The 23,731-nt window shown below is 38.4% G+C and overlaps 1 protein-coding gene across 4 annotated transcripts in view; it reads left to right on the top strand.

Annotated features, from left to right (window-relative positions):
• Positions 1–23,731, top strand: part of SLC9C2 (solute carrier family 9 member C2 (putative)) — a 101,323-nt gene that overhangs the window by 7,963 nt on the left and 69,629 nt on the right. For 3 of the 4 annotated variants that reach the window (XM_059875790.1, XM_024976854.2, XM_059875792.1), the window contains exons 3-7: positions 2,822–2,950; positions 5,006–5,171; positions 13,903–14,019; positions 15,019–15,180; positions 20,254–20,353. In XM_059875790.1, coding sequence (XP_059731773.1) covers positions 2,822–2,950; positions 5,006–5,171; positions 13,903–14,019; positions 15,019–15,180; positions 20,254–20,353 — 674 coding nt within the window. The remainder of the gene's footprint in view (positions 1–2,821; positions 2,951–5,005; positions 5,172–13,902; positions 14,020–15,018; positions 15,181–20,253; positions 20,354–23,731) is intronic. The other variant, XM_059875791.1, reaches the window with a different exon arrangement.

Below are 23,731 nucleotides of genomic sequence, written 5' to 3'. Positions count from 1 at the left end.
CTCAGCCTTCTTTATGGTCCAACTCTCACATTCATACATGACTGCTGGCAAAACCATAGCCTTGACTAGACGGACCTTTATTGGCAAAGAAATGTCTGTGCTTTTTAATATGCTGTCTAGGTTGGTGATAACTTTTCGTCCAAGGAGTAAACGTCTTTTAATTTCATGGCTGCAGTCACCATCTGCAGTGATTTTGGAGTCCCCCCAAATAAAGTCTGTCACTGTTACCATTGTTTCCTCATCTATTTGCCATGAAGTGATGGGACCAGATGCCATGATCTTCATTTTTTGAATGTTGAGTTTTAAGCCAGCTCTTTCATTCTCTTCTTTTGCTTTCAAGAGGCTCTTAAGTTCTTCTTTGCTTTTTGTCAAAAAGATGGTGTCATCTGTGTATCTGAGGTTATTGGTATTTCTCCTGGCAATCTTGATTCCAGCTTGTACTTCATCCAGCCTGGCATTTTGCATGATGTACTCTGCATATAAGTTAAATAAACAGGGTGACAATATACAGCCTTGACGTACTCCTTTCCCAATTTGGAACTAATCCATTGTTCCATGTCCGGTTCTAGCTGGACATGGAACAACGGATTAGTTGTTCCATGCTTCTTGTCCTACATACAGGTTTCTGAGGAGACAGGTAAGGTGCTCTGGTGTTCGCATTTCTTTAAGAATTTTCCACAGTTTGTTGTGATCCACACAGTCAAAGGCTTTGACGTAGTCAATAAAGCAGAAGTAGATGTTTTTCTGGAATTCTGTTGCTTTTTTGATGATCCAACAGATGTTGGCAATTTCATCTCTGGTTCCTGTGCCTTTTCTAAATCCAGCTTGAACATCTGAAAGTTCACAGTTCACAGTACTATTGAAGCCTGGCTTGGAGAATTGAGTATTTTGAGCATGTAGGATTGTAAAAGCCTCTTGTTATTCTTTGAAACACTACCACTACAACTATCATCTTTTGAGTGTTAACTGTGTGCCAGATTCCCTTTTAAGTTCTTTGGTTTTTAAATTTTAATAATTTATTAACTTACTGTGCATCCTAAATCACTCCATCGTGTCTCTTTGCAACCCTATGGTCCATAGCTCATCAGGCTCCTCTGTCCATTTGATTCTTCAGGCAAGAAAACTGGAGTGAGTTGCCATGCCCTCCTCCCAGGGTTCAAACCCACATTTCTTTCTCTTTTTTTAATATAAATTTATTTATTTTAATTGAAGGTTAATTACTTTACAATATTGTATTGGTTTTGCCATACATTGGCATGAATCTGCCACGAGTGTACATGTGTTCCCCATCCTGAACCCCCTTCCCACCTCCCTCCCCATACCATCACTCTGGGTCATCCCAGTGCACTAGACCCAAGCATCCTGTATCCTGCATCGAACCTGGACTGGCGATTCATTTCATATATAATAATATACATGTTTCAATGCCATTCTCCCAAATCATCCCACCCTCCCTCTCCCACAGAGGCCAACAGACTGTTCTATACATCTGTGTCTCTTTTGCTGTCTCGCATACTAGGTTATCGTTACCATCTTTCTAAATTCCATATATATGCATTAGTATACTGTATTGGTGTTTTTCTTTCTGGCTTACTTCACTCTGTATAATAGGCTCCAGTTTCTTCTACCTCATTAGAACTGATTCAAATGTATTCTTTTTAATGGCTGAGTAATACTCCATTGTGTATATGTACCACAGCTTTCTTATCCATTCATCTGCTGATGGACATCTAGGTTGCTTCCATGTCCTGGCTATTATAAACAGTGGTGCGATGAACATTGGGGTACACGTGTCTCTTTCAATTCTGGTTTCCTCAGTGTGTATGCCCAGTAGTGGGATTGCTGGGTCATAAGGCAGTTCTATTTTCAGTTTTTTAAGGAGTCTCCACACTGTTCTCCATAGTGGCTGTACTAGTTTGCATTCCCACCAACAGTGTAAGAGGGTTCCCTTTTCTCCACACCCTCTCCAGCATTTATTGCTTGTAGACTTTTGGATAGCAGCCATTCTGACTGGCGTGAAATGGTACCTCATTGTGCAAACCCACATTTCTTAACGTCTCCTTCCTGGCAGGCAGATCCTTTACCACTAGTCCCACCTATGAAACCTGTATTAACTTATTAACTCTTGAATTAATTAATTTATCCTCAGAGCAATCCAATGAAAGTAGGTACTCTATTCCCATTTTACTGATGAGGAAACTGAGGCACAGAGATGTTAAGTGGTGAAGATTAAACTGTTAATTGGGCCAAAGACTTTTTAGGATATATTTACAGCACTTCAGTCATTGTTTCTGTGTTTTCTATTCATTTGTATATAACCTTCATGATTTACATTCTATGTATACAATCTATACTATTATCCATATATTATTTTTATCTACTTAATTCACTGAAATATTTTAAAATCCTAAGCAAATGTCTGTGAAATCACAAGTACCCATGCAAAGGTCTTTCTCCCACTCTTACACAAATGAAAATAATTACCTAACGGTCAAATAAAAAAGTACCACCTAAAATCATCTCAGGGGTAACCAGTGATGAAGTACCATTTTTGAAAACACTGATTAGTTACCACAAGCAATATTTACGTAGCCTAAAGTCACACATATTTCTGGTGAATAGAGGACTATGCATTTATCTCATGTGGATGGTTAGATCAAGAAATCTACCACAAGACTCCCAGGACTGGCATTGTAGATTATCTTTCATTAGTTACAAATTGGAATATTGTAAAGTTCATATTAATTGGCAGATCATCAACCTAATTTCTAATACTTCAAAATGGTAACAAAGTAATTTTTTTTGGCCTTTGTTTATTTAGATGCACCAAGTCGTCTACCCTCTTCTAAGAACATCAAGTTTTTCACTTTATTGTTATTTTTCACCTTTAATTATATTTATGGCTGCTTTGGATGTGGACTTCTATATACTCAAGAATGTGTTTTGGCAGGTAAGAACACATTTTAAGACAAAGTATGGTCCATTATTCCTTACTCATGTTGACAGAGAATCTGTCTAGAGAGATTAATAATTCACCAATCTCACATTAATATTTCACCAATCTCACATTTTTAGTTGACTCTTTTTGCTGTTCAGAATCACTAATTAAAGAGAGTTGAGGGGAGGGAGAAGGAATAAATATTTGCTGATCTGTAACTAAGATTAGTTACTGTGACTAAGGCACTGAGTTAATATCATCTGCATTTCACATATAAGCCGACTATAGTTCAGAGGTCACAAGACTGACCAATGACAAAGCCTGGGTCCAAACCCACCTCTGACTGCCTCTCAGCTGTGTCTGTAGACTTGTCCATTTTAACTGCTATGGTTGTTTTATTTATGCCTTCCTCTTTTTTTGTTAATCATGCTTGCCAGATTATTTTCCTTTTCAAACAGTTTTATTTTCTTTAATTTTATTCTGTACTTTTTCTAATATCTTGAGCTAGGTATTAGTTGATTGACTTTTAGCTTCTTTTATTGTTGTTATTTTGTGCATTTAAAGTTTGAAGTTTTCTGCTAATAACTTTTTAGCTTCACCCCACATGTTTAAGTCTTTAGTGTTTTCACTCAGCAATAAAAAAGAAACAGAATATTGATAAGTAGAATATGGAAGAATTTCAGATGTATTATGATAAGAGACGGAGAAGGCAATGGCAACACACTCCTGTATTCTTGCCTGGAAAATCCCATGGATGGAGGAGCCTGGTGGGCTGCAGTCCATGGGGTGGCTACGAGTGGGACATGACTGAGTGACTTCACTTTCACTTTTCACTTTCATGCATTGGAGAAGGAGATGGCAACCCACTCCAGTGTTCTTGCCTGGAGAATCCCAGGGATGGGGGAGCCTGTTGGGCTGCCATCTATGGGGTTGCACAGAGTCAGACACGACTGAAGTGACCTACCAGCGGCAGCAGCAGCATGATAAGAGAAAGAAACCAGGCTAGAAGGGTACCTGTGGAATAATATAATTCCGTACATAGACCTTCCTTCTAGCAAAGGCAAAACACTACTTTGGAAAACAGATCACTGGTTGCCAGGGAGCAGGATGAGTGAAGAAAGTGGCAGAATGAAGAAATCTTTTAGTGTGTTGGCTCTGTTTTGTTTTTTCATTGTGACCATGTTCACTTGACTACATGCATTTGTCAAAACTCATATAACTATACAGTCAGAGAGTGAATTTTACTGTACATAAGTTAAAGATAAACTTTTTAAAGATCAAAAGAAATAGATTTGTATTTATCTGTCCCATGTGATTTTGTACTTTTAGTTTATAATGCTTTTCCTTTGCTTTTCCTCATTCTTTTTCCCTTTCTCAGTCAATTGATTCAATTTTCTGTATTTTTAAAAAAATTTTTTTCTTTATTCTTTTTTTTTCCCTTCTGCTGGTTTAAAAGTTTTGCATTCTGTTGCTCTTTTTAAGGCAGGCATTGTTGATTGCCCGTCCCTTTCTTTCTCAATAATGGAGTGACTTACTCTATGTATAGTATGGTAGTGGGCCAAGTGTGAAATAGTGCTACATTTCCTGGCATCCCTGACAGGTGTGGTAGTGTTAGAAACCAATCGGGCAATGAAATGTACACAACAGTTTGCTAACTGTGGATTTTTCCTGAAAGCCCTTAATAAGGGGACCAAGTCAACTGACATGTAGTTTTCATCCATTGTTGCCTGCCTGGAGCCCTGTAGATCATCACTGTGGAAACAAGGAAATGCTTTGTATGGAAGCAAGAAAAATTTGCACTCCATCTTAGAGCATTTTGATGTGGAAAACTATTAATCTTGAATAGCAACAAGAAAGATGGGTGCATTGGTCTTCTCATAGTCAGGTAGAATCATTTATTTGAAAGGGATGGTTTCGTGGAGGCAGGTAAACTAGAATACCTTTTAAAGTTATCTTCCTGAGTCATTGTATAAAATATATAGCAAAATCTGATTCTTACATGAATAAATGGAGTCATGCCATGCTTAGGTGTTAAATTTAATACTATATTGTGAATTGGTTTCGCAGGTCTTCTTAACCGGATTAATTAGCTTTGCTACAACATTCATCATAATTGGATATGTGGTTCTGAAATTCAATAAATATTCATGGGATTTGCAGTCTTGCCTCCTCTTTAGCATGGCCCTTGGCATTACAGATCCTATTTATTCTGTGAATTCACTGAAAACTGTTGGTATGTTGGATTTATTTCTCTCTCTTATTTTGAAGATATGAGGATAAATTTCCTTTTGATAATATGCTTGAGTGAATTGTGCATCCAGCAGAGTAGCCATTTTATGCTGTTTTTCTTGGAGATGGAGTATGCAAAGTCAATAAAGCAACCCAGGACCTGGGATAAATGATCTCAAATAATTTTTTTCAAGGAGAAAATGTTATCTTTCTAGAAGGTGATTAAAATTGGTATTCAGCTCCATTCCACTGAGTTCTAAGCCACAGGCTAGAGATTTGGCACTGTATCTTTGCAGCACTTTTCTAAGTCCTGGGTTCTTCTTGTTAGAAAGGCCTTTATTTTAAAGCAGCTAACTTTGGGCAGGTGAGAGAGGGAGCTTATTTAGAAGAAATGAGGTGAAAGTATACTCTAGCAAATACGTTATTCAGTAAAAGCTTATTCCCAAGAGGGCTAGGGGTTCTGCACTACTTGCCATATTATTTGGTAAAAGATAATTTCACTCTGAAATATCTGTTGTTATGTTTTATTAACACAGCAGTAAAAAGCACATAACATGGTTAGATGCTGTTATTTCTGATTTTGACTCAGAAATATTTAATTAACCAGTTTTAAGGTTTCAGTTGTATTTAGTGGAAATATATCACCTTATGATTAGGGTGGGACACCTAGCTTCTGGCAGGTGATATCCCCTTCTATACACATTTATACTTACAGTTGAGGAAACATAAAAGGTTTTGACACTTTTGATGGTGATATAAATTGTTGCCAGATATTTTTCAAAGAGTCTGACCCTATCTTCTTTTTCTCTCTCATTTTTTCCTGTAGGTGCAATATTTTTCTGTCTTTTCTCCATGTGTTTTTCTCTCTAAGCCATTTGTATTTGCCACTTGTTTTATTCACCTCATTATCTTGCTGCTCCCCTTTCTGCAATCTCTTAATTGTAAGAGGCTCTAATAAACTATATTTATTGCAGTTTCTATATTCAAAAATTTTTTCAAAAAGAGAGTAGAAAGTCTTCTGTTTCTTTACAAGAAAACTATTAAAGGTATTTGACTCTTAGTTGATATTTTCTTTATGCCAGTTATACTCAGATGGTACATAGTTCTGGGTTCTATGATGTCTTTACCTTTGTGTGGATTAGATAAGAAGGATCCTCTATCTAATTGTTGTAATACATTATCTTTTTTAAGGAAAAAAAATATTTTTTGCCATGTGCCTAAAATTGCCAGAATAATATACAAAACGGCAGTTCCTACAGTGTGAGTGTTTCTTCATTTGATGTGGTGCTCTGGAGCACTGTGAAATCTGCACAGTCTGAGTCTGAGGTGGACTGACTCACTGAAAAAAATAATGGATGTTCACATACAAGTTAAAAGGAACCTGTCTATTACCTATTTTAAAAGAACGCAAAGGCTCAAACAGTTTTTACTTTAAAATGAATCTGGACTGGGAGCTTGTAAAGGGATAAAATACAAAGTTTTAGTATGATCTCAGTTTAAGTAAAAGGAATTATATGCTTTGAAAAAGCCTTTAACATTCAAATGGTTTTATCTGGGTCATGGAATTACAGATGATTTTCTGTTTTATTATTCCCTTTAAAAAATTTTACAGTGAATTAATAAAGTTAGTTCACATTAAGCCAATAAAAATGTGGGGAGTAATTCTTGTGGTATTTTACTATTAAAAATAACTATACATCAAATTCAAAACTTTATACAATAAACCTTATGCTCTGTTTGCTCCTGGTTGACTTATTGAATCTGAGGGAAGAATTAAAGGATTTCTTCACCAGCTAAATCAAATGTGCCAATAATCTTCAAACCTGTTTAACCAGTATTTTGTGTCTTCTGTCATAGTCAAAATTAATAGCAAGTAGTAGTATAAGATAATTATAATTTACCTTGCCTTTTATTTTCTTTGCTTTCTAAAGAAAGCAAATTAGAATTGGCTACAATAATGAGGCACAAAGAAAAGAAATAAACAGCCCGAATACTGATCCATAATCAGGCACTGAGTTATCAGAAATTCTGTATTATCCTGGTATCTATCCTATCTTTCAGAGGGTTTTTGTAAAGGTAGACAGATTCTTTATAATCTGATATTTCATATACTCAGATCAAACACTGGAAAGCAGAGATCTGCTCTCTTTTCAACTATGCATAGTATCTTAGAAATAGAAATAATGAGAACCCTCAGCTATATATTTTTAATTATTTTGTGTTTCAAAATATCAAAGGGAAAAAAATAGAATCTTCATCAGATCATTTCTGCTTGCATTAAAAAAGTATCATTTAATGTGATCAGTTTGGTTTTTAGTGCAATGAAATGTATTTAACAGCTGCTTTTAAAAAACTATGTAGTTGTATAATTCTTTCTATATTATTTTGTATTTACATTAGGCTCCATAATGCACCACTGTGTGTCATATGTTCTTAAATTTGAGTTTATGCTTTTAAGTAAAAGAAGTCCAGGGCTGGCCTGCAATTCCATGAAATCATTGAGGACACTGGATTCCTCTATATAACTCCTGTAGTTAAGATGGAGTAACAGGATCAGGTCTGTGAAGGATGGGTGCTGGAGAAGAGTTGGTTGATGACATGTTTTAAGTTGACCAAGATGAAAAGGGAACATATTTCCCAAGGACAGAAAAGGCTCTGAGGTATATGAGAGGGTAATGATGACAAAATACTAGTTAATATATGTTGAGTGTTGACTATGTGACAATCACCATACTTAGTATTATATACTTTCTTCATTTTTGTGCTCACAGTAGCACTTTTTGGTTAGTACTATGGAAGGCAGAATAACTTAGTGTTTTGGCTAGTAGATGGGGAAGTTATAACCCCACCTCTACCCCTTACCAACTATATACATGTGTGCTAAATCGCTTCAGTCATGTCCAACTCTGTGTAACCCTATGGACTGCAGCCTGCCTGGCTCCTCTGCCCATGGGATTCTCCAGGCAAGAATACTGGAGTGGGTTGCTATGCCCGCTTCCAGGGGATCTTCCCTACCCAGGGATCAAACCCAAGCCTCTTGTGTCCCCTGCATTGGCAGGAAGGTTCTTTACCACTGGTGTCACCTGGGAAGCCCCTACCAATTCTGTGATCTTGGGCAAATATCCTAAGCTATATTTACCTCAGTTTTCTCATCAGTAAATGAGGGTAATAACAGTTTATACCTCATGAAGTTGTTAATGAGTAATCAATGAGATTATGTAAATCTTAGAGAATTGCTATTCCTATTGAAGTACTTCAAAAGTAGATAACTGAGGCTCTCCACAGTCTCAATTTAACAAAGATTCAGAATTGGACTTGAATTTAAAATCTCCACTGTTAATGCCATCACTATTGATTTAGTTTCAGGTAAACAACATTATATGTCTTTTAATTAGTATTCTTATTTGAAATGTGTCTTTAACACTTAACTTGAATTTAATTTGTATCTTTATTAAAGTTTTAGAGTTAAATGATATATTAGTAAATTTATTAATAAATTTACTACTCACTCAGTTCAGTCACTCAGTTGGGTCTGACTTTTTGTGACCCCGTGGACTGCAGCACACCAGGATTCCCTGTCCATCACCAACTCCCAGAGCTTGATCAAACTCATTTCCATCAAGACAGTGATGCCATCCAACCATCTCATCCTCTGTCGCCGTTCTCCTCCCACCTTCATTCTTTCCCAGCATCTGGGCCTTTTCCAATGAGTCAGTGCTTTGCATCAGGTGGCCAAAGTATTGGGGTTTCAACTTCATCATCAGTCCTTCCAGTGAACAATCAGGACTTATTTCCTTTAGGATTGACTGTTTTGATCTCCTTGCAGTCCAAGGGACTCTCAAGAGTCTTCTCCAACACCATAGTTCAAAAGCATCAATTCTTCGGTGCTCAGCTTTCTTTATGGTCCAACTCTCACATCTATACATGACTACTGGAAAAACCATAGCTTTGATTAGACAGACCTTTGTTGGCAAAGTAATGTCTCTGCTTTTTAATGTGCTGTCTAGGTTGGTCATAGCTTTTCTTCCAAGGAGCAAGGGTCTTTTAATTTCATGGCTGCAGTCACCATCTTCAGTGATTTTGGAGCCCAAGAAAATAAAGTCTGTCACTGTTTCCATTGTTTCCACATCTATTTGCCATGAAGTAATGGGACCAGATGCCATGATCTTTGTTTTTTGAATGTTGAGTGATTTCATTAGTATTTGCTATATAAATAAATATCTTTGTTAAATTAAAAAATATGGAGTAACAGTGACTAGACTTACCTTTCTTCCTGAGCCAACTAAAAAGCCAGACAAAAATATATGAAAATGAAAAATAGTTCTCAGATAATGGACATCAGGCCATGCGGGACAGTAATACTCAAGAAAGGAAAAAAGAAGTATGTTCTTGATTGTCCTTACCATAGCTTATTACCTGGAGAGAGTTTCTAGGTCTTTGTGCAGGGAAAGGTAACCTAGGTGGAGCTTGGTAGTTTCTTTGAGTTGAGGAGACCTAGAGTTGGGAGTCCAGGAAGGCCAAAGCAGTTAAAGTTCATGGGGCAAATTGCTGCAGGAATGAAAGCTGTACTGAAGAAGGAATTTTGAGAGCTACCCACTTGAGTCTTTGGGTGAGTGAGTGCTCATTAGTGCATGCATGTGAAGAAGCTGCACAATGCTGGGAATGAAAACACTCAAAGGATTAAAGGGAAAAATCCCTTTCATGTTCACTACAGCCAAAGTGGAAAACCATCATAATTTGTAGGACATCAGGTAAAGGACTCAGAAGGTTATTGCTTGAGTATCGGGGAAAATTAACCTTTGACTAAAGGCTGCTCTGGCCCTACCTAACAAATCTAAAAAACAAGCCTCAAAAGGGTCAAATTCTTTCAAAGTAACAACTGCATTACAAAGCAAAGCTCAAGAATATGAGACTACAAAAACATATAGCACCTAATTAGGTAATACATACAGTTATGTTATCTTAATAAAAAATTGAAAGACATGCAAAGAAGCTGAAAAAATGGCCCATAAAGAGTACATAAACAAGTAGAAATAGACCTAGCAATGCTGTAGATGGTAGACTCATTTAGTTCAGTTCAGTTCAGTTCAGTCGCTCAGTTGTGTCCGACTCTTTGTGATCCCATGAATCGCAGCACGCCAGGCCTCCCTGTCCATCACCAACTCCCAGAGTTCACTCAGACTCACGTCCATCGAGTCAGTGATGCAATCCAGCCATCTCATTCTCTGTCATCCCCTTCTCCTCTTGCCCCCAATCCCTCCCAGCATCAGAGTCTTTTCCAATAAGTCACCTCTTCACATGAGGTGGCCAAAGTACTGGAGTTTCAGCTTTAGCATCATTCCTTCCAAAGAAGTCTCAGGGCTGATCTCCTTCAGAATGGACTGGTTGGATCTCCTTGCAGTCCAAGGGACTCTCAAGGGTCTTCTCCAACACCACAGTTCAAAAGCATCAATTATTCGGTGCTCAGCTTTCTTCACAGTCCAACTCTCACATCCATACATGACCACTGGAAAAACCGTAGCCTTGACTAGATGGACTTTGTTGGCAAAGTAATGTCTCTGCTTTTGAATATGCTATCTAGGTTGGTCATAACTTTCCTTCCAAGGAGTAAGCATCTTTCAATTTCATGGCTGCAGTCACCATCTGCAGTGATTTTGGAGCCCAGAAAAATAAAGTCTGACACTGTTTACACTGTTTCCCCATTAGACTCATTCAACAAATATATTAAGACACTTGTAACTATATTCCATTGGTTCAAAAAGTTAGAAAAAGATTGAGTATGGGGTAGAATTGCTCCTGTCAGCTTAAGAGAGCCAATTTTTAAATCAATAAGAATTTTGCAAGCCCGTGGTTAAACTTTTGGTAGCTTTGAATTAGTTATGGTAGGAGTGTTTACATATGAAGCTGGCAAATGCTACAAATCAGCACAAATCAGGCCTTTTTTAATTTTGGAAAGCTGGTTTATCAGTACACCACTGGGCATGGTAGATATAAAAGAGACCTTAAATAAAATTTCTAGAGATGAAACCCACAATGTCTGAGATGAAAAATACACTGGATGGAATTAACGTCAGATTAGACAAAGCATAAGAAAGAATTAGTGAACTTAAAGTTCAAAGCTCAGTCGCGTCCGACTCTTTATGACCCCATCGACTGTAGCCTGCCGGGCTCCTCTGTCCATGGGATTTTCCAGGCAGTATGGATTTTCCATACTGGAGTGGGTTTCCATTTAGTGAACTTAAAGAAGTAGTAATAAAAACTATCCAAGATGGGCTTCCCAGGTGGCACTAGTGGTAAAGAACCTCCCTACCAATGCAGGAGACATAAGAAATGCAGGGTCAATCCTTGGGTCAAGAAGATTCTCCTGGAGGAGTGTATGGCAACTTACTCCACTATTCTACCTGGAGAATCCCATGGAAAGAGGAGCCTGGCAGGCTACAGTCCATAGGGTCACAAACAGTCAGACACGACTGAGGCGACTTAGCATGCACAAGATGAAGCACAGACGGAAGAAGGCTGAGAGAATAAGCAGAACGTTAGTGAGCTGTGGGGCAACTTCAGTGCCTATATTAAGACACAAGTTCCTAAAAGGAGAGAAAAGAAAGCAACAAAAACTATTTGAAGAAATAATGGATGAAAAATTTCTAAATTTGATGAGAACTATAAAGCCACAGACTCAGGAAGCTCAGCAAACTCCAAGCCCAAGAAATACAATTGAAAACTATACCATGGCACATAAAAATCAAATTCCTAAACACCAGTGTCAAGAGAAACTTTCAAAGGTAGCCAGAGGAAAAAGACACATTATATACAGAGACACAAAGCTAATAATGATAACAGACTTCTCTTCAGAAACATTGCAAGCCAAAATATGGTATGTAACACTTTTAAAATCCTGAAAGAAAAAATACTGCCAGCTTAAAATCCTCAGTGAAAATATCTTTCAAAAGTAAAGGAGAAATAAAGAGTTAAATATAAAAGCTGAAAAAATTTATCACTAACAGACCTGCACTACAAAAATGTTAAGTCCTTCAGGCTGAAAGAAAATGGAACCAGATGGAAAATTTCATCTGCAAAAAAGAATGGAAAGCACCATAATTTTAAACCGATGGGAAAATATGACTTTTTCTTATTTTTACTCTTTTAAAAAGATAATATTTAAAGCAAAAATGGTTGCTGTCTATTGTGGGGTTTATTTATCTGTTCCTCCCCTTTGTGTATGGCATCCATCGTCAGTATTACAAGTTGACTGCTAAAGTTCCAGCTATCATTCCATATTTCAGGCAGGAAATGGAAGAACAAGGGATGGAAAGATGTTCCTTTCAGCCAAGTCACCTCTCCCTCCAAGGAGTTTCCCAAAAGTTCCACTCAGTGACTTCCACTTAAATGTCAGTGGCCACTCTTAGAAGCCCAGGAGTTGGGGAACGGTTGTCATTTAGCTGAGCACATTGCCACCCTGAGTAAAACCAGTCTTGTTACCAAGAACAGAGGATAGATACTAGATGGGCAGGTACCAATAACTATCATCCTTCTTACAAGTTGTATAGCAGTGGGCAGTTAATTTGATTGTATTTTCTATCAAACTGTTGGTAAATGTTAAATGTCAATAAAATTTTATATTTAATTTTAAAATACCAGCCTTATTGATATGTAACTCACACATCATAAAATTTAGCCTTTTAAATTATAAAATTCAGTGGTCTTTAGTAGATTTACAGTTATGCAAGCATCTTCACTACTTAATTTTAGAACATTTTCACTAACCTCAAAAGAAATTTCATGCCTGTTGGCAGTCATTCATTCTCATTCCCTCATCCCCCAAGTTCCTGGCAACCAGTGTTCTATTTTCTGTCTATGAATCTGCATATTCTGGACATTTCACATAAATCAAACCATACAATATGTGATTTCTGTGTCTGGCTTCTTTCACTTTGTAATTTTTTAAAGATTCATCTATGTTGTAGCATGTATCAGTCAGTACTCCCTTCCTTTTTGTGGCTGAGTAATATTCCATTATGGCACCCCACTCCAGTACTCTTGCCTGGAAAATCCCATGGATGGAGGAGTGTGGTGGGCTGCAGTCCATGGGGTCGCTAGGAATCAGACATGACTGAGTGACTTCACTTTCATGCATTGGAGGAGGAAATGGCAACCCACTCCAGTGTTCTTGCCTGGAGAATCCCAGGGACAGGGGAGCCTGGTGGGCTGCCATCTATGGGGTCGCACAGAGTCGGACACGACTGAAGCGACTTAGCAGCAGCAGCAGCAATATTCCATTATAGGGATAGATCACCTATAGATAGACATAAATGTACAAATTTTTGTGTGGACGTATGTCTTCAGCTCTTTTGGGTATATGTCTAGGAGCAGAATTGCTAAGTCATATTTTATACTTATTTCTAAAATGTGGTTCTTTTGGAGTCTAACGATTCATCTTTATTCAAGCTAAATGTAGTGACCTGAGAAGTGCTTTGTCTCAGTTTGAAGTTCTAGTATGCTTTGAGGCAGTGGACATTTCAGGATGTGCCATCACCATGTTCCTTTGCCATTGGAGATACAGAAGGCACAATGGAGAAGTTAAAAAATGGTGATTGTGATTATCTTACAGATCCATCACAGTAATGACTGCCTTCTTTTTTTTTTTTCTAGCATATTCCTTCTCTTCTGTTTCTGTATTTCCTGTGAAAGAGCATCATTATCATGTACCGTGCTAAATTATGTTTTTCCATTTCCAGGCATTTCTAAGATGTATACTGATATCATTAGAGGAGAATCAATGATCATCTGTGGCTTCACATCCATTTTTTTTGCAATTTTTAAGACAGGCATACTTCAAATGTCCAACTTTAGAGGTAAGAGCATTATTTTTCTCTATTTATTTATTTATTTATTTTTAAAATTTTGGCTATCCTCCATGGCATGTGGGACTTCAGTTCCCTGGCTGGGAATTGAACCCATGCCCCCTGCATTGTAAGGTGGAGTTTTAACTGCTGGATCACTATTGAAGTCCCATCTGTGTATTTTCTAAAATCATTCTTATGTAGTCCTTTTTAATTCATACCAAAATTAAAATATATTCAAGATGTCTTAACTTTGCCGCTTCCCCTATTCTTTACTTATGGACCAATTAAAATAGTATATCAGGTAAGAAGAAAATAACTGCCACTGAGTGTTTCCTTAGATTAGAGGGGAAAGTTGTGAAAGAAATGATTTCATATCTCTCAACATGCATCGCACAACAGGAAGAAACAACACTGTAAAGCATTTATCCTCCAATTAAAAAAAAAAACGTGGCTTGGTCCTGAGTTTGAGTCTGAGGGTGAAAGTAGTACCGTGGAGTCAGGTTCTAGAAGTGATAATGAGCAGAAGTGCAAACAGGCTGCAGGTTGGTGGGGATCCTGAGCATGGTGTGCTTGGCCCTGACGTAGTTTGTAAAAAAATATATATATATTTAAATATATTTTGGCTCATTGTTCACTCACCAGGTGAGTTTTTCACATTTATCGGTTCAGTTCAGTCACTCAGTCGTGTCCACCTCTTTGCGACCCCACAGACTGCAGCACACCAAGCTTCCCTGTCCATCACCAACTCACATTTATGCTCTTTGCCTGACTCCTGACAGCATTTGAGTCTGCTGTCCTCAGATAAGCAAACCTCAAGCTGCAGACTGTGGGGTAAATGTATCCCCAGAAAGCCTCTTTTGCCAGGCTTTCATGGGAAACTTCCATCTGCTGAAGAACAAGGTTCTCACTCAAAATCTCAAGAGCAAACCGATGGGCATTGCCCAAATGCAATTAATAAAAGAAAAAAATTATATTTCACCTTTCTTTTTTCTTATTTCCTTTTTCTAGAGTTACATGTAATCATGGGCCTCACCTTGGACATTTTGGGGAGCATAGCATGTGGATATTGGTGTGCAAGGATCATTCAGTTTATATTGACTGACCTGTTCAGCAATACACTGACCAATATAATTTTTTGCATCTCAATGGTGTACATGACTTTCTACATTGGTAAGACAGAAACAGATACAAAAATTCCATCCTTGATGTGTATTTTGTGTTTTTAAATTTTCCCTTGTTCTTGAATCCAGCTTCCTCCCAACAGCTTTTCTGCTTTTTTTTTTTTTAATGTGGCTCTTTTGTGTGGCTTGTCATACTATCTTTCTTCCACCTCTAGCTCTTTCCTGGATTGTCTTAACATCCCCTAAATTTCAACTCCATGTTCCTTCTCTTGCATTCCTCCTCCATGTGGTTACTCTCTTATTCTTTTTTTAACTCTACCCTTTGACCTTACCTTTATTCCCTGGCAGTCCCCTGGAAGAGGAAACAGACCTGAGCCAATTTCTGCTCTGACCCTTAGCAACCCATCTCTAAAATGAGAAAGCTAGGAGAGAAGCTCCTGAGATCTTTTCCAGTTCAGCAGTACCCATTCAGTGGGTACCAGGTTGAGGGGACCGTAGAAATGGTGGCCCTTACCTGACGCTAGGAGGCAGGAAAGGAGTTGGAGAAATCAGGTATATCTACCTCTGGAAGAAAAGCAGGACAGAGGACTAATCACAGGAATCGGAGTACCTAATGCTGGGAGACGTTCAAACAGTCCTCTTCTAGTTTAGTCCAGTGAGCTTGGGAACTAAAGTTTTTACCCCATTAACTGAGGTAACCAGTCCCCCAAAGCCATAGTAACTATGGCAAAAACACAGCCAAATCCTGCTTCTCCTCTTAGCTCACACAGTGGAGCAATTCCATCCATGAAAGGCCTCAGGTATCAAGAGGTTAATTACTCCTCTTTTCACCTCCACTTACCAAACAGCACTGCTTTCTCTACGATAAAGTGCTACCTATTGTTGCTCACCACTCCAAATCAGTAAAATTACAGAACAACATTCACTGAAAATTCATTTCCTTGCTCTCTTCATTTTTCTCCTCCCTTATGTCCCTGTTATGAATGCCTTAAGTGCCTGAAGAAATAAAGTTAATTTAATATTTCCTTTTTTCCCACCTTGGACCGTAAGTTCCTTGAGACAGAGCTGTCTCTTATCCATCTTTATATTTATTATCTTTTCTATGTTCCCCGAGTCAAGCCCAATGCTCACCATAGGCCCAAATAATTAAACACATGTTGGTTGAATAAACTATTAGTCGTTAAAGAGCTTGAAAGTTAGGCAGAGTTCACTTCAAACCAGAGCTTTACGATTTATTAGCTTGGTAACTTTGGAATATTACTTAACCTCTTTAAACTTCAGTTAGTTCCTCATCTATAAACGTGATCTAATACAGCCTAATTTAGAGGGGCACGCCAGGTGTAGTGAGGTAGTGTGTGTCGTGTGACTCACTTATGCTGGCGTCCTGGAGGTAACTTTGACCGGCTCACGAGAGCTGACTGTTCACATCTCTTCCCAGCACTTTATTCAAGTGACATAACGTGGGTGTAGCTTGAAATAGGCCATAGTGGGACCATGGAAATTGGCAGACACAGTCAATTTTTTTTTTTTTTTTTTACCACCCAGACGGCTGCTGATAAACATTTACCAGCATGCCACTGGGCTCAAGGTAGGGCAGCCAATAAATGGTGATTCCTTTCCCCTTTCCTCCTAATTCACGTAGGTGCTCTCGGTCAAGTGCTTGAGAGGTCTGGAGTAGATGCTCCCTCACTTGCTCTCAGAAGGAATCTGCTACAAAGCCTTGATCTTGGACCCCTAGCCTCCAGGCTGTGAGATAATACATTCTTGTTGAAGACACTTTGGTAACAGCCCTAGGAAATGAATGCCCATTCCCTCATCCATAACACTTTTTATGCTTCAGGAATTAAAAACAATTTTCTGGCCATTCTCCCCTCTTATACTTAATCAGATCCTGACAACAAAAGTCAGGAACAGACAGTTCTAAGGAGAAGTTGCATTGCCAGAAAGCTAGACATAGATAAAATTTTTATTTACACATTCTCTAATGTGACATTTCTGTCTTATTATCTAATTTTATTTTTTTTCTTCACTAACGAACACATTGTTAACTGGCTTGAATCCAGGGAGTGTCTGATTGAGGTCCAAACCTCATCTCTTTGAAGCACATGTAGTAATTTCCATTTTTAAATCCACAGTACTTGGGGTTTTGGAAAAAACCTGTGTCAGCACATTTGTTCTTTTTTCTTTTCTTTTTTTTTTTTCTCCAATGAGTCAACTCTTCGCATGAGGTGGCCAAAGTACTGGAGTTTCAGCTTTAGCATCATTCCTTCCAGAGAAATCCCAGGGCTGATCTCCTTCAGAATGGACTGGTTGGATCTCCAGTTGGACTATGAAGAAGGCTGAGTGCAGAAGAATTGATGGTTTTGAACTGTGGTGTTGGAGAAGACTCTTGAGAGTCCCTTGGACTGCAAGGAGATCCAACCAGTCTATTTGTTCTTTTTTCATAAAATAAAATAGTCAGGAAATTGCACAGACATTGCCACATAGACAAGACACATTGGAACATTGTTGGTTGACAGGTAGTATGGCTAAGAATGTTAATATATCAGCCCACGGAAAAAATTTTAGTCTTGGGACCCCATGAACTGTATCTTGCCAGGTGCCTCTGTCTGTGGGATTCTCCAGGCAAGAATAGTGGAGTGGGTTGCCAATTCCTTCTCCAGGGGATCTTCCCGACCCAGGAATCGAACCTAGGTCTCCTACATTGCAGGCAAATTCTATACTGACTAAGCTATGAGGAAAGCCCCAAAAGTGCAAGTATTAGTCACTCAGTCGTGTCCGACTCTGTGACCCCATGGTCTGTCCATGGAATTCTCCGGGCAAGAATACTGGAGTGGGTTGCCATTCCCTTCTCCAGGGGATCTTCCTACCCAGGGATCGAACTCAGTCTCCTGCATTGCAGGCAGATTCTTTACCATCTAAGCTACCAGGGAAACCCTAGTGTATAAAAGGCACTTTAAGAGAGTCATCGTATAATTCATGTAAGATGATGGGTTGTGTGTAAGTCTAGGCCAGAGGTACAGGAAGAGAGGTAAGATGATGGGTTGTGTGTATAAGTCTAGACCAGAGGTACAGCAAGAGTGGTGGTGAGAGGGGTCTGTTAGAGCAGAAGGAATATTTTATCAAGTGGCATTGGTCAGAATTTCTGGTGAATGGAAACACCTTTAAGTCAGTTTTATTGTTTTAAAATAATGCGTTCCTTTCTTAACCTGTGCCAAGGCTGATTGTTCTCACTCTTTTTTTATGTCATTGGTCTAGGCTGTAACTTCAGTCATGACCCTAACATTTTCTTGTTGGGAAACATCCATTCCTGAATCCTGTTGTTTTTAGGAAACAAAATCCCTTTGATTCTCCTATTAGGAGGACCTTCACTTTTTCTAAACCAGAGAGAGTTTGGGAGAGAGTCTGAGAGAGAGAGCCACTTTCCTGTGGCATCAATTTCCTGTGATGGTTTCTTACAACTGAATGAGAAAAACTTTGCAACTCTATTTTTAACAACTTGGGTTTATGCTGATGAAAATTACTTTATGACATGTTCTGTGACTCTCTCCCTGCTTGTACATTTAAAGTACTATTTAAAGTAATAACATTTGTAATTTTCAAAAGACTTTGTTTTTCTAATTTTAAAACTAATACATGTTCCATGTAGAATTTTGGAAAAAATCTGAAAAGTCAAAGAAGAAATCACCCATAAATTTACCAATGATACATTTTGTTATATGTACTTAGTTTTCAAAAAATACATATGTACATAGATGTATTAATGTATGCATTTACACTATACATTCTTGTTACATTGGGATTATGCTAAATAATATCAGTTTAAAAATGAAGTTACTTAGTGGTTTCCTTGTAGCAGATGTTTCTTCTAAGTAGTGACTCTTATTTTAAAAAAACTATAAGCTTTTAAATCCCATAGTTTGAGTTATAGGAAGTTGGAAATAAGATTTCGAGGAATTATTTTCCTATTATCACAGTCCCTAATACTGCTGGTTTATTGTCGTTGGTTATTTATGCTAAATTCAGTTAAATAAATAGGTTAAAAGAAATCTAAAGTGGCTTTAAGTGATTAGATAAATCAAAAGAATAATATAATCCTCTTCAAATTAATAAACAGTAAAGTGAACATTAAAAATAATATGCAATAATAATGATGACCATTTATCCCTTGTTTTAAAAGTATGCCAAGCACTTTTCATGTAATCTGATTTTATTCTCACAATTCTGTGAGGCATTATTCTTTTACACTCATTCTACAGATACAGAGACACTAATGGAGAAAGGCGAGGTGACATTCCCAGAGCAACCAGCTCTGCCCTGCTTAAAGGGCTTCCACTCTGATCTTGCATGTACTTTCCCTTCCTTCTGTCTGACATTTATAATGTGCTATTTGAAGGCTCTGTAACCTTCAGGACTGTTGGTATTGATGGTGTTCAACCATTCTTCATAGTTGATTTTCCTGCCTCAGACTGCATTGACACATTTGTTTAGAGCCCAGGGAACTACATAGGGGAGCCTATATTGCAAAAAACAGTAGGCTTGAGGACCTGCAGTCACCAAGAAAGCACTGAGCTTGGGCCACAACCCCTAGGACATGCAGCACAGAGTCCTTGAGGTGCTGGGGAGAGGCTGTTAAACTTATTTTTCATTAGCTCTGTCCTCAAGGATGGTCTATGGCAGGGGTTGGCAAACTATAGCCAAATATGCCTATTAGTTTTGCATTGCCTATGAGCTAAGGATGGTTTTTACATTAAAAAAAAAAAACCCAAATAAAAATATTTTGCAGCATGCAAAAATTATTTGCAGTTAAAATTTCAATGTCCATTATTTATTGGGTGCTCATTTGTCATGTATTACCTGTGGCTGCTTATGTACTAGAACAGCTGAGGTGAATAGTAGCAACTAGGACCATGTGACCTGCAAATACTAAATATTTACCATATGATCCTTCACAGAGAAAGTTTGTCAATCCCCAATCTAAGTATTAGGCCAATCCCTTTAAGCAACTTTCTAAGAAATTCAATTACTGACTGTTTTAAATTTCCCAGTTCATCACTCAAGAGAAGTAGCTCCGTGTACAGATTTGAACACGACTAATTTTATTCTTTTTTTTTCTCCTCAGTGGAATTTTGGGGAATGTCAGGTACAGTTGCTTTAGCCACTGTAGGCCTAAATTTAGATTCCTTAAGCTTTAAACCGAGGATCAAGTTGATAATTACTAAGTAAGTCTCATATTTTGTACTTGGTATAGGTCTCATAGAAGTTTAGTGCTTAAATGCCTTCATAAAAATAATAAAATTTCTTTTTATAACTTTTCTATCTTTTAATTTTTAATTTTACTGCCAGTCATATTTGAAAAGAACTTAAGTTACCAATGATTATTGACATTCCTATTATGAATTGATATTCCTATTATGAATAATGTAATATCAGTGGCTCAGAGATCATAGTACTTCTTCTAACTCTTTGATAAAAATTGAATTGTGAGAAGTTTAAAAACTACTTTATTCCTTTGTTTTCTACATAACATACCTGAATGACAGTATCATAGTACGAAAAGAGCTGGGAAAAGAAAAGTAGCAGAAAGGTGCAACACCAGCAAACTCTAAGCTAGCTTTACCTCTGCTGTAATAAGGGTATCTGTGGACAGAGTAAAAGCCATTTGCCTGTCTTCTCCGACAAATGCATTAGCTGTTCTCTGAGCAGCTGTGCTAAATTATAGAATTGTCTCAGAATTATTTCATACCAATTCATAGTCTAGTGTATAAATTCTTACATTGGATGAAAGCCAGTGTTGAAATGAGAAAAATAAGCCATTATCCTGAGTTTTCCTGTGAAGATTTGTTGCTTTAATATAAAGGACTATTTTTTTGTTCTGGAATTATGTCCTTCATACTTCTTAGATGTTTAAAATGTCATTTCTCTCATGAAATTCCAGTCATGGAAGATGGTACTTTTTAAAAAAATTACTCTGCAAACTTTTTAAAAAATGGCCTCTGTAGCTTATTTTAGTCTTGTGTATATGTGAATGACACTTTATTGATTTTCAAAAACCAGAAGCTTAGTAATAACTAGTTCATAGAACATATCCTTTTTGTCTGAATTTTGGACCATTTTCTGAGCTCAGTCATGCTATCTGTCAGCATCATTATAAATTACTCATTCTATTCATTCAATTGTTTATTCTTTTATGTATTCAACCAGGCCTTTCTTATTATCTCCTATGGCCTGGACATTGTATCCTAGGTTTGGGGCTTTGAAAATAAGTCCCTTCTCAGAAGACACTCATTGTTAAATGATGGATGTGTTTATTTAAGAGACTATGAATAAGTATAAATAATTATATCTTTATTGGAGAAGGCAATGGCAACCCACTCCAGTACTCTTGCCTGGAAAATCTCATGGGCGGAGGAGCCTGGTAGGCTGCAGTCCCTGGGGTTGCTGTGAGTTGGACACGACTGAGCAGCTTCGCTTTCACTTTTCACTTTCATGCATTGGAGAAGGAAATGGCAACCCACTCCAGTGTTATTGCCTGGAGAATCCCAGGGACGGGGGAGCCTGGTGGGCTCCCGTCTATGGGGTCGCACAGAGTCCGACACGACTGAAGCGACTCAGCAGCAGCAGCAGCAGGAGCAGCAGCAGGATCTTACTATATGTAAGGCATTTCTTAAGGTCCTATGGAGACATTTAAAAAATTCTTCTACTCAGTCAGTTATTCCATCATTTCTGAATTTTGATAAAACTAAGCTGTGGGGTTTGAGGTCCCACTTATACCCTTTTCTGTTAGGAGATCTGAATCAACTGAGTCAAGTGACAGGAGTCAGGTAGAGAATTGGACTGTCTGCTTGATTGGAGTAATGCTGTATCAGAGAACACGGTTTCTATTTGCAGCTAAAATGAGGCTTCCTAATGCTTCTTTCCCAGTGTAGATCTTGAGGCTTACCTATAGGGAGGCTGGTTTGTGGGTCAGACAGACGGTCATCCAGTCCTCTGAAAGGGGAGGTCTGAATAGAGGGGTTCAAGAAGGGGCAGGACTTGAGATCTGACTGTACAAGTCAGACCTGGCCCAGACCCAGGTGTGATACCACATGGAGCCAGAGCAGCCCCACACCCTAAGCACTGAATCTTTGGAGGTGGGGCTAGATGCGTATATTTTTGTTTTTGCTTTTTTTAAGTTTTTTTTTTTTTGATGTGGACCATTTTTAAAGTCTTTATTGAATTTGTTACAACGTTGCTTCTGTTTTACGTTTTGGTTTTTTGGCTGCGAGATGTGGGTTCTTAGCTCCCAGACCAGGAATCGAAACCCATACCCTCTGCCCTAGAAGGAGAAATCCTAACCGCTGGAAGGCCAGGGAAGTCACAAGACATGTAGATTTTTGGAAAGCAATTTGAGTGGTTCTAATGTGCTTCTCTGCTTGAGAACCATAGTGTTGTAGATGACTGGGACTGTGGGGACTCAGAGGAGTATCATGTCCAGCGAGTGTGCTGAGGATATTTTTCCTGAAGAGTATGGGGTTAGAGTCAGCCTCACAACATCTTTAGGAATTTGGTAGATGAGAAATCAGAGGAGACCTTCAAGATAAGGGCATGAGTGTGCCCATATGACCCAGCAATCCCGCTACTTAGGCATATATTCTGAGGAAACCAAAATTGAAAAAGACACAGGTACCCCAATGTTCATTGCAGCACTATTAACAATAGCTAGAACATGGAAGTAACCTACATGTCCACTGACAGATGAATGGATAAAGAAGCTGTGGTACATATATACAATGGAATGCTGCTGCTGCTGCTGCTAAGTCGCTTCAGTCGTGTCCGACTCTGTGCAACCCCATAGACGGCAGCCCACCAGGCTCCCCCGTCCCTGGGATTCTCCAGGCAAGAACACTGGAGTGGGTTGCTATTTCCTTCTCCAATGCATGAAAGTGAAAAGTGAAAGTGAAGTCGCTCAGTCATGTCCGACTCTAGCGACCCCATGGACTGCAGCCCACCAGGCTTCTCCGTCCATGGGATTTTCCAAACAAAAGTACTGGAGTGGGGTGCCATACTCAGCCATAAAAAGGAATGCATTTGAGTCAGTTCTAATGAGCCTATTATACAGTGTGAAGTAAGTCAGAAAGAGAAAATAAATATCATATACTGATGCATATATATGGTATCTGAAAAGATGGTACTGATGAGTTTTTTTTCAGGGCAGCAATGGAGAAACAGACATAGAAAACAGACCTATGGACCCCGGGGAAGTGGAGGAGGGAGAGGGTAGGATGTATGGAGAGAGTGACAGAAATTTACATTACCATATGTAAAATAGATAACCAATGGGAATTTGCTGTATGACTCAGGGAACTCAAACAGGTGCTCTGTGACAATCTAGAAGGGTAGGATGGGGAGGGAGATGGAAGGGAGGTTTGGAAGGGAGGGGACATGGGTGTACCTATGGATGATTCTTATTGATGTATGACAGAAAACCACAGAATTCTGTAAAGCAATTATCCTTCAGTTAAAAAAATAAATTAAAAAAAAAAGATAAGGCATGAGTGTGCCTGCTCAGTCACTCAGTCATGTCCAACTCTTTGTGACCCTGTGATCTGTAGCCTGCC

This window comes from Bos taurus, chromosome 16, assembly GCF_002263795.3.
Source record: "Bos taurus isolate L1 Dominette 01449 registration number 42190680 breed Hereford chromosome 16, ARS-UCD2.0, whole genome shotgun sequence".
Taxonomy (NCBI): domain Eukaryota; kingdom Metazoa; phylum Chordata; class Mammalia; order Artiodactyla; family Bovidae; genus Bos; species Bos taurus.
The sequence above is the reverse complement of the archived record's forward strand: the minus strand, read 5'-3'. Positions and strand labels throughout refer to the sequence as shown.